The sequence below is a fragment of the Lipophrys pholis genome (assembly GCF_963383615.2).
Source record: "Lipophrys pholis genome assembly, chromosome: 4".
NCBI lineage: Eukaryota > Metazoa > Chordata > Actinopteri > Blenniiformes > Blenniidae > Lipophrys > Lipophrys pholis.
This window is the reverse complement of record NC_137637.1, coordinates 8,663,048-8,675,290: the sequence shown is the minus strand read 5'-3', so window position 1 is coordinate 8,675,290 and position 12,243 is coordinate 8,663,048. Positions and strand designations below refer to the sequence as shown.

At 42.4% G+C, this 12,243-nt stretch overlaps 1 protein-coding gene across 2 annotated transcripts in view; it reads left to right on the top strand.

Annotated features, from left to right (window-relative positions):
* LOC308109049 (cytosolic 10-formyltetrahydrofolate dehydrogenase-like) overlaps nucleotides 1-12,243 on the top strand; it is a 116,552-nt gene that overhangs the window by 94,244 nt on the left and 10,065 nt on the right. The window contains exons 21-22 of one of the 2 annotated variants that reach the window (XM_080462395.1): nucleotides 11,203-11,308; nucleotides 11,407-11,606. The exons of the other annotated variant lie outside the window; for it this stretch is intronic. Of the exons in view, the coding sequence (XP_080318521.1) occupies nucleotides 11,203-11,308; nucleotides 11,407-11,606 (306 nt within the window). The remainder of the gene's footprint in view (nucleotides 1-11,202; nucleotides 11,309-11,406; nucleotides 11,607-12,243) is intronic. 2 annotated transcript variants of the gene reach the window in all.

Here is a 12,243-nt window from a genome sequence, read left to right as displayed (position 1 = left end):
CCCTCCTCCACTCAGCTTCATTACTAAAATCACTGTGTGTTTCCTGAAGGAACAGGACGTCTATCTTTTTAAGTGTGGCTGTCTCATAGATTGCTTGTCTTTTGCTCAGTTCTCTGGCTCTGTTCACATTTAAAATACCCAGTTTAAAAACATCCATGATAAAAGAGATGTTTAAAACTAGGATAAAAACAATTACATTAATTAAAACAAACTTGGCTGTCAGCATCATCATCTAATTGTTTCTTTGCTTTCAGCAGAAGTTTCCTCAGTCTAAAATCCTCCTGTTCTGTGAGGCCAGACTCCTGTCTGCTGCTCAGATGGAGTCTGGCTAAAAAAATAAAAACACTGAGGTCTGAGAAGTGATCCTCTACTTTTACTCTGTGTTGGTTTTTTGTCTGTTGTAAAAACATCTTACATTTGTCTGCACTGTACGGTGTTTTGGTTTTTGGAGACTGTTAAATGAAATATCGCTATTGTCAGACACATATTCATTTCCACTGTCTTCTGACACCCGATTCTCCCCACAGCTTTTCTTTGTTTCACTGTTTTTTCACTTCCTCCTCCTGTTTGCAGGTTTATTTTTAAAAAAAATTTCTTCCTCCATTTCTGCCTCCTCCACCTGTTCTGCTGATGCTGCACTCCTTTCTGCCTCCTCCACCTGTTCTGCCCTGCTGCTCCTTCCTGCCTCCTCCACCTGTTCAGCTCTGCTGCTCCTTCCTCCTCTCTCTTGCTCCACAACTGGCTCACTCTTTTTATCAACCACTTTTTTTCTTTTTTCTCCCTGCACCTTACCAGTGATATTTACATTTGTTTCCTTCACGCTGCATTCAGTGTCATTCACTCCTTCTCCTTCCTCCCCAGCTCCACCCAACATGCTCTCCTCACTCATGCTCACATTCACACCTTCACCCGGTGTGTTTACCCTCCTCACCCCGTGCTTGATGCTCTCCTGGTCAATCACAGCAGCCCGTCTCCTCGGTAAAGCCCGAGGAGCGGCGATCGGCCGCTCGGACTGAGCCCCGGCCACCGCGTCTCCCGGGAGCCCGGACCGTGGAGCCACCGCCGTGGGGGGGAACCCCCCAGGCGGAGGCCCGCGGCCCCGGCAGGGCTTCTGCGGAAGTGAGCACCTCCATGCTAACTCTGGTTGGCTGCGTTGAGCAGGCGGAGAAGGAGAAGGAGCTGGTGATTCAGGAGCAGTCTTTGCAGCGTCCTGGTTGTGTCTTCAGACCTGAGGAACTGGTTGCTTGGTCTGTGATGGCCTTTCCTGCTTCTTGAGGGGAAAGCACAAAAAGGTTCTGTGAGCCATAGATTTGCAGGTCTCTTTTCTGGGGAAATTGGTTGGTCTTCCCTGATTGATGAGAGAGCATACGCTGGGTGCTGGCCTCTGTTGGATTTTAAAAAGGTTCTAAGTAGAGTTTCAATATACAAAAAGAAGAAATGGGAACAAGAGACAAGAATTTTTTAAGCAGGCAATATCTTGAAAATAACAATTTTACCGAAACATGCTGTTCATTAGCTGATCAAACCTTTAAGACCACAGCCCTTGAAAGCCAAAATATGCACAGAAATTTGGATTCTATGTGATTTTCTGTCAAGTGATCACACTGTAGACACCTCATGATGGCAGAGGGAAAAAAAGCTCACTGTTTTTGAATGTTTTAGGATTGTTGAGCTGCAATAGCATGATATAGATTTTCTTAAAAGATCCTGTGGGTTATTGAACAAAAAAAGTCAAGTGGTCCAACCAAAAAAGTCTTACCGGCGCTGAGCCAGAGGATCCCATTGGCACTCTCAACACATTGGATGACCCTCAACCCAAATTGAGGCCATTACTGGTGCTGACTGCAGCCCAATGACCATCAGATGGCTTCAAAAACTATTGAAAGAAATGCAGTCATTAGTGTGTTCTTTAAATTGATGAAGGAACAGAAAGATGTTGTTCACAATACGTTTATTGATAATTACCTTCAGGCAGAGTACATGGTTCACAGCAAGATCTTGGGCTCAACCCTCCGACCATCCGGAAGGACCAGACATCAGAGTGAAAGAGCCCCGAGTCCCCAAAAACATTGGTTTTTAAACATTTCCTTTTACCCCTCCCTTCACATATATTGTGAATGTCAAAATTGTTTTTACCGAAACTGAACACATCTCTATTGTTCTGTCCCGGGAAGATTTGTGATCTTATAATGGTACCAGGCCTTACCTCTTCCCGGCTTTAAACTAGCGACTTCTTGATTTACGACCTTCTCCAGCTGGTTCTCCTCTAAGAGTCCCAAACTCCCCTTCACCAGCATGGCGTTATCTGCCTGTGAACCAAGGTCAGTTGTCTGCTTATTCCTAAGACTCAATAGTTCAATTGTTCTGCCTCACACACAGAATGGTTCTTACATATATATAACAGTTCTAAACAGAAGAGATACAAACGGATTATACTGCTATACAAACTAATGTGTTGATCACTCATAACACTGGTTTCTTCCTTTACTATAAACGTCTTCAATGGTCACGTCTCCTTCAATTCCACAACATTACCCATTTGGACCATGCAAGGGTGCTCCAGGCATGGGACATTCAAAGGTGGAAGAAAGTCTTATTCTGTGACGGTTAAAAATTTTACCTTGACAGTCCTGATGGCTTCCAAAGTTAATGATATGACGAGGAGACACCACCTGAGATGTTTTCTACTCGGCACAGTGGAGGGGGCGCCATTGTGATCTGGGTGGCTTTTTTCTTCAATGGAACAATGGAGTTTCAGGTTGTGCAGGGCTGTCAAACAGCTGCTGGTAATGTGGAGATGTTTCATCCCTCATGACTGATGGTCCTCTTCTGTGTGCAACGACAGGGTTTTTCAACAGGACAATGATGCAGTTCACAATGCCCACCTGAAAAAGGACTTCTTGGAGAAAAACATTTAATTTGTCGAAATCGGTAGCAGAGTTGATCTTGCTTTTATAGTGTTAGTTGTTTTTTTCTAACCACTGCTCTTCTGGGAGCTCGTTACTCGATGTGCGTTTAGCTGTCCCGTACTTAGAGGGTCATCAGTGCTTTGTTTGGGGAAGCATGAGTGCGGGCGTGCGGGTAGGGAGTAAGTTCACTGGGTGGTTTAAAGGTGCAGTTTTGCACCACTGTCTATGGTTACTGTGTGTTGCGTTTAACTGTATTATGTGTTGTTCTGGGTGGTTATCCAACAATTTTTTTTATCTCAGGATCTCTCTCCATGTGTGATAACAATGCCCATAGCATTAATGATAATTTAAATTTTGTCTTGTGGAACGCCAAAGATTTGGGTCGTGTAATTGAAAGGGGTCATGTTCTCTCACATCTCAAATCCTTGAAGCCAGATTTGATTTTTCTTCAAGAAACTCACAATGGACCAAACGAACAATGCAGATTAAGAGCAAATTGGATCTCTCAGGTTTTCCAAGCTCCTTTTAATCGCAAAGCCAGAGGGGTTGCTTTTCTTCTTCACAAAAATATCCCATTTTGCCTTGATTCTATGACAGCGGACCCATATGGTAGATACCTTATGATTCCAGGTCATATAAATTCCTTTTCAATAATAATGCTAATAGCTATGCCCCCAATATAGACAACCCTGATTTTTTTGTTAAGGCTTTTGGTATAATACTAGCCTTCTGTGCCAATGTCATCGTTGGAGGTGATTTTAATTGGTACTTAGACCCCATCTTGGACGGGCTCTCAACAAAACCTCCTTTTGCCATAGCCTCAGTGCAAACGCCTAATGATTTAATTGAAGCAAGGAATATGACTGATGTATGGCGGTTACAACATCCTACTAGTAAAGATTTCTGATTTTATTCTCACGTCCACAAGTCCTACACTAGGATTGACTAGTTTTTAATTTCTTCTGAATTACCACCCAGTCTTGTGAACTCAACATATCACAATATTTTGATACGTGACCATAGCCCAGTCTCACTTCAATTCAAGAATATCCTGTCTAAACAAATGTTCAGCAGGTGCTTCAATCCTCTCCTCCTCCAGGATAATTCGTTTGTTAAGGAAATGACTGCTCGTATGGATAAGTTTCTTGCCACCAATGATAATGGGGACGTTAGTTAAACGCATAAGCAGCCTTGTATTAAAACTCAAACAGAAATCATTTGAACTAGGGGATAAACCTGAAAAACCTTTAGCAAGGCAACTCAGAGGTGCGCAGGCTAAGCAAGCCATTCATAAGATTAAAGTTAAATCAGGTAAATTATTAATGCAACCAAAAGAGATAAACTCTTGCTTCAAAGACTTCTGAAAGGTACTATATTCCAGCAAAGTAAAGGCCACTAAAGTGAGTTTTTGTAACTTCTTTGACAACCTAAATATGTCCCAATTGGACATCGCTTGGAGGGATGATATTGACACCCCAGTTTCCGAGTTTGATCTTTTAGATGCTTTTCGGGCCTTCCCTTATGGAAAAGCACCTGGCCTAGATGGGCTTGGCTGTGAATTTAATTAGGCGTTCTATAAAAGAATAGTCCCTCTCATGTTGCGGATGGTAAGTGACTCAATCAAAAATAAGAGGCTTCCCATGTCCCTTTATGAAGCAAACATTTGTTTGCTTTCAAAAAAAGGAAAAGAAGAGACCGACCCTGCTAGCTACAGGCCCATTGCCCTTCTAAATTGTGATCAAAAGAATATAATCAAGGTCCTCGCCACAAAGTTAGGTAAACACATATCAAAAATTATACATTGTGACCAAACTGGTTTCATCTCCGTTAGATTATCATTTAGTAATGTCCGTCTGCTTTTAAACACTCAGTAGTCACACCACAAAAAGGATACACAAGCAGCTTTTCTATCCCTTGATGCCCAAAGGGCATTTGATCAGATTGAATGGCCATATATGCAGGGCGATCGTGGCTCAGTTGTAGAGTCGGTCGTCCAATAACCAGAGGGTTGGCAGTTCAAATCCCACTCTATCCAAGTCATCGTCGTTGTGTCCTTGGGCAAGGCACTTTACCCACATTGCCTTGTATGAATGTTGTTGGTGGTAGTGGTCAAAGGGGCCGTTGGCGCGAAATGGCCGCCACACCTCTGTCAGCATGCTCCAGGGCAGCTGTGGCTACAACATAGCTTACCACCACTGGTGTGAATGAATAATGGTCTCTGTACATGCTTTGAGTCAGCTTGAAAAAAGCGCTATATAAATCCAAGCTGTTATTATTATTGTATGAGGCACTAAAACGATTTGGGTTCGGAGTGAACTTTATAGAGTGGGTTTAAATAATCTATTCTCATCCTGTTTCCTCAATTCTCACTAACATGGATAAACCGCAATATTTTGAACTGCAACGTGATGTGAGGCAAGGAGATCATCTTTCTTCCTTCCTTTTTTGATTTCTTTTTTTTATAGCTTTAGAACCTCTTACAATAGGAATCAGGAGTCACCCAGGCATTCAAGGTGTACAGTTTGGTAATGTTGAAAGTGTTGTAAATTTAAATGCTGATGATTTATTGATCTGTTTATCTGACCCAGTAACTTCAGTTCCCAACCTCCTACATTACATTAAATCATTTAGCAACTGTCAATTACTGCAATTAACTGGGACAACAGTGAATTCATGAAGCCCTGAGCCCTGATTTCTGAAGATCTCTTGCTTAAAGTAGTTACAACACACATAACTTATCTTGGCCTTAAGATATCCAGAAACCCTAAACTTTTACTGAAATTAAATTTCTTGGACATGATAGAAGGACTAAAGGTTAATATAAGGACTTGGAAGTTGCTTCCTCTCTCTATGATTGGCCGCATCAATGCGATCGAAATAATTGCACTTCGGAGGTTCTTGTAGCTCTTCCAAAACCTTCCTGTTTTGTTACAATAGGCTTTCTTTAAACAACTAGATTCAGTTATTCTGTCATTTGTGTGGGCCAGTAAACCCCCTCGCATTTCCAAATCTCTCCTGCAGAAAGATGCAAGCAGTGGCAGCTTTGGCTTTCCCGTGTTTAAGCACTATTACTGGGCTGCAAATGCGAGAGCTTTTACTTTTTGGCAATGGGGCTTCCCTGATGGAGACTGGTCTGCTACCTCTCCACTCTGGTTAAAAATCGAAGTCATGTCAGTTTCAGGAACCTCTCTTCCAGCACTCCTTTTTTCTAGGTCAAAACCCTCCCACAAATTCCTCAGCCATGATTTCATTCTCAGAAATTCCGTAAAGATTTTGAATCAAAAGCTTTTTGGTCTACCAAATGTTTCAGTGCAAGCTCTTATTACATATAATTATTTGTTCAAGCCAGGGTTAATGGACGGTGTTTTTCTGAACTGGAGGGAGAGGGGACTGTGCTGTATTGGGGACCTTTATATTGACAAAAAATTCGCTTCATTTCTTCAGCTCAATACTAAATTTAATCTCCCTCAATCACATTTCTACCATGACCTTCAAGTCAGACACTTTATGTGGGAGTCAATCCCATCACCAAATAGCCAGATTTTTCATGATCGACTTGTTTCACATCCAAACTCTAATCATCTTGTCTCCAGCTTAGGATCTGTTTTTATGACACCGGTGAGTACAAGTCATTTTACGGAGGCCTGGGCTAAAGAACTAGGTCCTCCAGTGTCAGATGAACTGTGGGAGGTGGGCCTGTCTAGTATGAAGAGCCGTTCTATAAACTCTAGACATAGGTTAGTTCAATTTAAAGTTATCCATAGACTGCATTATTTTAAAACTAAAAGTACGTTTGTTGAATCAGTCTCTCCCTTGTGACAGGTGTGGTACTGCAGAAGATTCATTATCACACCTGTCCTGGCATTGCCCAGTACTGATACATTTTTGGAGTGACATATTTAATTGGTTTGCAAGGCGGCTTATTTTAACGACAACGTGAGGGTGTACGGCCGATGAAATATTTAAATATTGCAGGCAAGTGGAGAGTGACGATTGTCACTACCAATCAGCAGATGGCTGCGTTATTACTCCTCCTCACAGACCTATTCCTCAGTGCTCGGTAGCACAACGGAGGGGTGACAGAAAATCGTAGCCGGTGGTTGCGACATTTGCACAAATAGTGCAGTGAGACCGAAGCTTTAGTGCTCACTGGTTGTTTAGTTAACTGGACTTATTAAAATGTCGGCGTGCTAAACAGCTTCATGGTGTTCCAGCTTTTTGGAGATGCTCATCTCTGTAACAGGAGAGGAGGAGATTCATTGGGAGCTGGATGCTGCTGTTCAGAATGAGAACGTTTTTCAAGTTGAGCGACAGAGAATCGAGGCCCAAGGCTTTGCTCGGACGCTTAAGCTGCCACACAACAAATGTGTTTTGTGCTGGTCCCACAATGTTTACTGTTGCATGATGACATTACATACCTGTGTCATTATGCAGCTGTTCACAACCCTGCCTACATATTAACCGTACTCTCTGCAGTGGAACCGCGGAACAGTGTTGGGTTTGGGTAGGCTTTGCCGTACCGTACCATACCATACTGTACTGTACTGTACCATACCGGCACACACTGCGCAGTGGAAACAAGGCTATGGAAACCGTGCAGGAATGCGGCCTTCGAGGACCAGGATTGCCCACCCTTGCATTAGAGGGAGTGGCATGCAAGAGTTTGATCAAGGACTACCTCTCTTTTCCAATGCCAAATACATCACAAATTCAAGAAAGATGTAAAAATGAAGCAGTAAATTATGTTACATTTGAGACATGTGGAGCAGATTAATTCTTTTGCAGCTTTCGATGGGTTTTGACACATTTTGTGGCTCTCAACTCATTGTTGGATAACATATTCTCAGCATTATTTATTGAACTGCACCTTTCCCACCGTCACTATACTCTTCATTCATGTTAAATCAAACCTATATATGCTGAGATTGATCTGGCTTTCCACTAGAACAGTGATTCTCACAGTTTTTTTCACAAGAGCCACCTCTGAGTCTGGTTCTGCAAAGGTTTCTTTCTGTTAGAGGGAATGTTTTTCTTTCCGCTCCCGCTTGCTCATTTGGATTGGTTGGGTTTGTCACTGTTAAAAGCACCTAGAAATGACAGTGTTGTCAACTCAACTCAACTCAACTTCATTGATATAGCACCACATATATCAATGAAGTTGAGTTGAGTTGAGTTGGGTTGGGCTGGGTTGGGTTGGGTTGGGTTGGATTGGATTGGATTGGATTGGCAAGAGTTTCATGTCTTGTTTCTGTTTTTGGATTGTGTGACCTGCATTAAAAATTGTCTTTCTTCGAATTACCTCCAGATAAACGCTGACAAAACAGAAACCCTGATTAATGCCCTGATAAAAAGATTCCCCTTATAAAAAATCACCTTGGTGCCCTGGGCTCGACTGTTAGAACCAGCCTCAAGAACCTCTGGGTTAGGTTTGACCAGGCCATGTCTTTGGACGACCACTCTCGACAACTGACCATAAACTGATTTTACCACCTGAGAAATATCTCTAAAGTGAGGAGGACGCTGTCAAAACCAGACCTTGAAATGATAATCCATGCCTTCATTTCGTCCCGCCTTGATTATTGCAATTCCATTTTCCCTTGGTTCTATAAGACCGTCCTCGGCAGACTTCAGGTCTTAAAAAACTCAGCTGCAAGATTTTTGACAGGTTCACCCAAAACAGCCCACATCACCCCCATTTTATCAAATCTTCATGGGCTCCCAGTCAAATTCAAAATTGACTTTAAAATTCTAATTCTCACTTTCCAGGTGTTGCATGGTCAGGCCCCTCAGTACATTGTGGACTTGCTGTGCCCCTACACCTGAGGGTCACCTTCCGATCTTCAGACTAGAGTCTCCTGAAGGTCCCAAAGACTCGCTTTAAAATTGATGGGACCGGTCCTTTCAGGCTGTAGCCCCCAGGTTATGGAACGGCTTGCCCCTGTCCAGAGAGACAGGACGCTCGATTCCATGAGTTCTTTTAAAATGCACTTGAGGATGTTTTTATTTAAGAAAGCTTTAAGCTAAATATTTCTCTCACTTTTACTGTATTTTATGAAATTTGTATGTTCTGTTTTATTGCACCCATTTTATGTACAGCACTTTGTGATTTTCTTATCTGTGAAAAGCATTTTATAAATAAACCTTACTTACTTACTTACTTACTTACTTACTTACTTACATGGAAGGAGTTTTCAATATAATTTAAAATCTCCTCATGTTCAGTCCCATTACTGAAACTGGATTCCAACTCACCTTCAACTACTCCAAAACTTGAACCAATCCTCTGGAGCTGAAGTGCTGCTGCTGCGATGGTCACTAGTGGTTGTTACTCTGAGTTTTTGGAAGTGGATGAGTTCTCAATCAGGTATCCATAGAGCAGTAATTTTCTTTTGGAATGCTCTGATTTTAGCATATTGCTTTGAAGCTTGTCTCTCCCTTGGAGCTGCAAGTTGAAAGCGTTCAGCTGACAGATAATGTCCGTAAGGAAGGCCAGCTCTGTGAACCAGTCTGTGTCTTTCAACGCTGGCTGGTGTTTCCCCTTGCTGTCCAAGAAAGTGTTGGTTTCAAAAAGTCAACTCAGGAACCGCTCCAGCACATCACCACGGGACAACTATCTAACGTCATTGTGAAACACTAAATCATTGTACTCTCATAGTCTTGCATTAACTGTCTGAACTGTCTGTGGTTTAGTGCTCTTGAAACAATGTAAAAGACCACATTGTTTCAGAGCTTTGATACCGCGCTTCCTGTGGCATGATGCAATGGAAACTGATGAAACTGGGAATCTCATCTCTTTTTTTCATGAGGCCAACAAGACCCTTCTCTTTGCCTCGCATGCTTGGTGCACCATCAGTACACACACCTGCAAGTTTGGATTGGCTGAGATGATTTTCCTCAAAAAATACTAAAAGTGCACTCAGAATATCCTCACCTATTGTTTGGCCTGGACAGTTTTCTGTTGGGAATCTCAGCCAAACGCACAGCTGAGCAACATCTGTGACATCTGTACTTTGGTCCACTGTCTGTTCTTTTGTCCATTGTTTGTGCTTTTGTCCACTGCTTATGCTTTCGTCCACTGCCTGTGCTTTCGTTAAGCAAAGCTGAAACAAGGTGCTACCGCAGATCAGCCAACAACTAGTCACGGAGATCCTTTCCGATGTCTCCCCTCCTCCTCATTATTGATTAAGTATTGCGTCCTTGTTGTGAAAGTCTGTGAACAATAGTTCTGCTGAAGCTAAAAGGCTTCTTAAACTATTTCCAAGTCTGAGAATGTTTTTTTGGCCTGCTCTAAAATTCATGCTATCTCAAAAGAAGCCCCCATCAAACACTCGGCAGTTGAGGTTGTCTTGTGGATATGATGTTGCTGATCACAAAGTGAAGCAGTGAGCTGGGCTATTTTATAGTTTCTGAGTTCACTGCCGGGCAGATAACTTTCCTTGAAATTTGGATGCGCTGTTTTTAAATAGTGCTCCAATTTGCTTCGCTTGAAACAGGTGCTGGTTTGTTTGTATATTAAGCACAGAGGGCTCAAGCCACGAAGAATAAATAAGACTTTTTCTGTCAACTCATCTTGAAATTAATTGGCTGTGTTACCAAATTGTTATAAGCTACTATGTGAGCCACCAATAAAAGCGTGATGAGCCACATGTGGCTCGCAAGCCCCCCAATGAGTATTTTGGCACTAGAATAATGTTAGGAAAACATTTAGGCTTTTTCTTAAAGTAATTTAATAAAGTCACCTGGACTTGGTCACATTTGTTGGAAGTCGTTTTGCTCCTCATAAAAATGTCTCCATCAGTTTAGGCTTGTCACTAGTCTGGTTCAGGCAACCTGATTCAATTTGCTTTGAGATTCTGACCATCACCCTCAATGTGTAAACACAGTCAGGATAGTCACCCGTGTGTGTTCAGATCTCAAGTCGCAGATATTACAAGATATATAGCTGCATGCAGTGTGTCTTCATGTTAACAGAGCTCCTCTTCAACTGGAAATAACACCTTAAAGCTTCCGTCTCACTGCAGTCCTGCATCAGTAAATCTTTCCAGGGCAGAAATCTCATATTCTCCATAAAAATGGATGAGAGGGTGTGTCACGTTTACACCAGCAGCTGATTGTGAATGTAGATAAGTTCAGCAGTATGCACTGAAGACAATGTTTGCATGAAGTTTGCATTTTGTTTTTGAGAAAAAAGTAAATCAACAGTTAATCACATCCACGCACATGTCCCTCTGAAAATAAAAGAGCCTGAATGTGGCCTGGTCCATCTGACGTGCATCGTTCTGTCTGCCTGCAGGTTTCTTTTTTGAGCCCACAGTTTTCACTCATGTTCAGGACCACATGTACATCGCCAAAGAGGAGTCCTTCGGTCCCATTATGATCATTTCCACATTCAAGAAGGGGTCAGTCCATTCAGTCTTCTCACCTGCTCCATTCTTTGGTTGCTGATATGTTTATGCTTGTTCTGCCTCTGCTGATCAAGATGTTTTCTTCCTATCAGTGAAGTGGATGATGTGCTGAGAAGAGCCAATGCCACTGAGTACGGTCTGGCATCCGGTGTTTTCACACAAGACATCAGTAAAGCTCTGTATGTGAGTGAAAGGCTCAACGCTGGCACCGTCTTCGTCAATACATACAACAAGACTGATGTGGCATCACCATTCGGAGGGTTCAAGCAGTCTGGATTTGGTAAAGACCTTGGTAAGAAAAGTGCCACAGTGCAATTGAATTTATTTATGCTTCAATAAAATTTATTACAACAGAGTACAAGGCTTGGTTGGTAGAGCAGTCGTCTCCCAATGAGAAGGTTGCAGGTTTGATTCCCATCTCTGCCTGTCTGCAGGTCAATACGATATTCACCCTCAGAGGAGATAGCATTTGCAAATCTTATTTTGAAAGGGAAATTGCAGACTTCATGTTGAATTTATGTCAGGAGTATCAGCACGTGGTTTTTAGGTCTTGATGAGACGAAAAATTGAGTTTTGGTGTGATCGTTCTTCGACATTCCTACAGGTTGTGGTGGCCTTTTTGATGTTTCTAGGTGGTGCTAGAGAGACATTTTAGCAGTCTGGGGGTTCATTTGTACATTTCCTTAATTTTTTCGCCAGTATTGATGAGCGTGCTAAATTTGATCAACATTTGGTTGATCCTAACTCTAACCCTGGGTCAAATTTGGGCTCAAATCCGCCCCAGGAGCGCAAAAAATTAAGAAGTAAAAGAAAGGAGAAACATCTGAAATACAATCGGGTCCTTTCGTGCTCGGTCCGGCCTTTCGTGCTCGGTCCCTAATTAAACTAAGCAGCAAGGAGAGCAAGGACGCCTACAGGAGAAGTTGGAG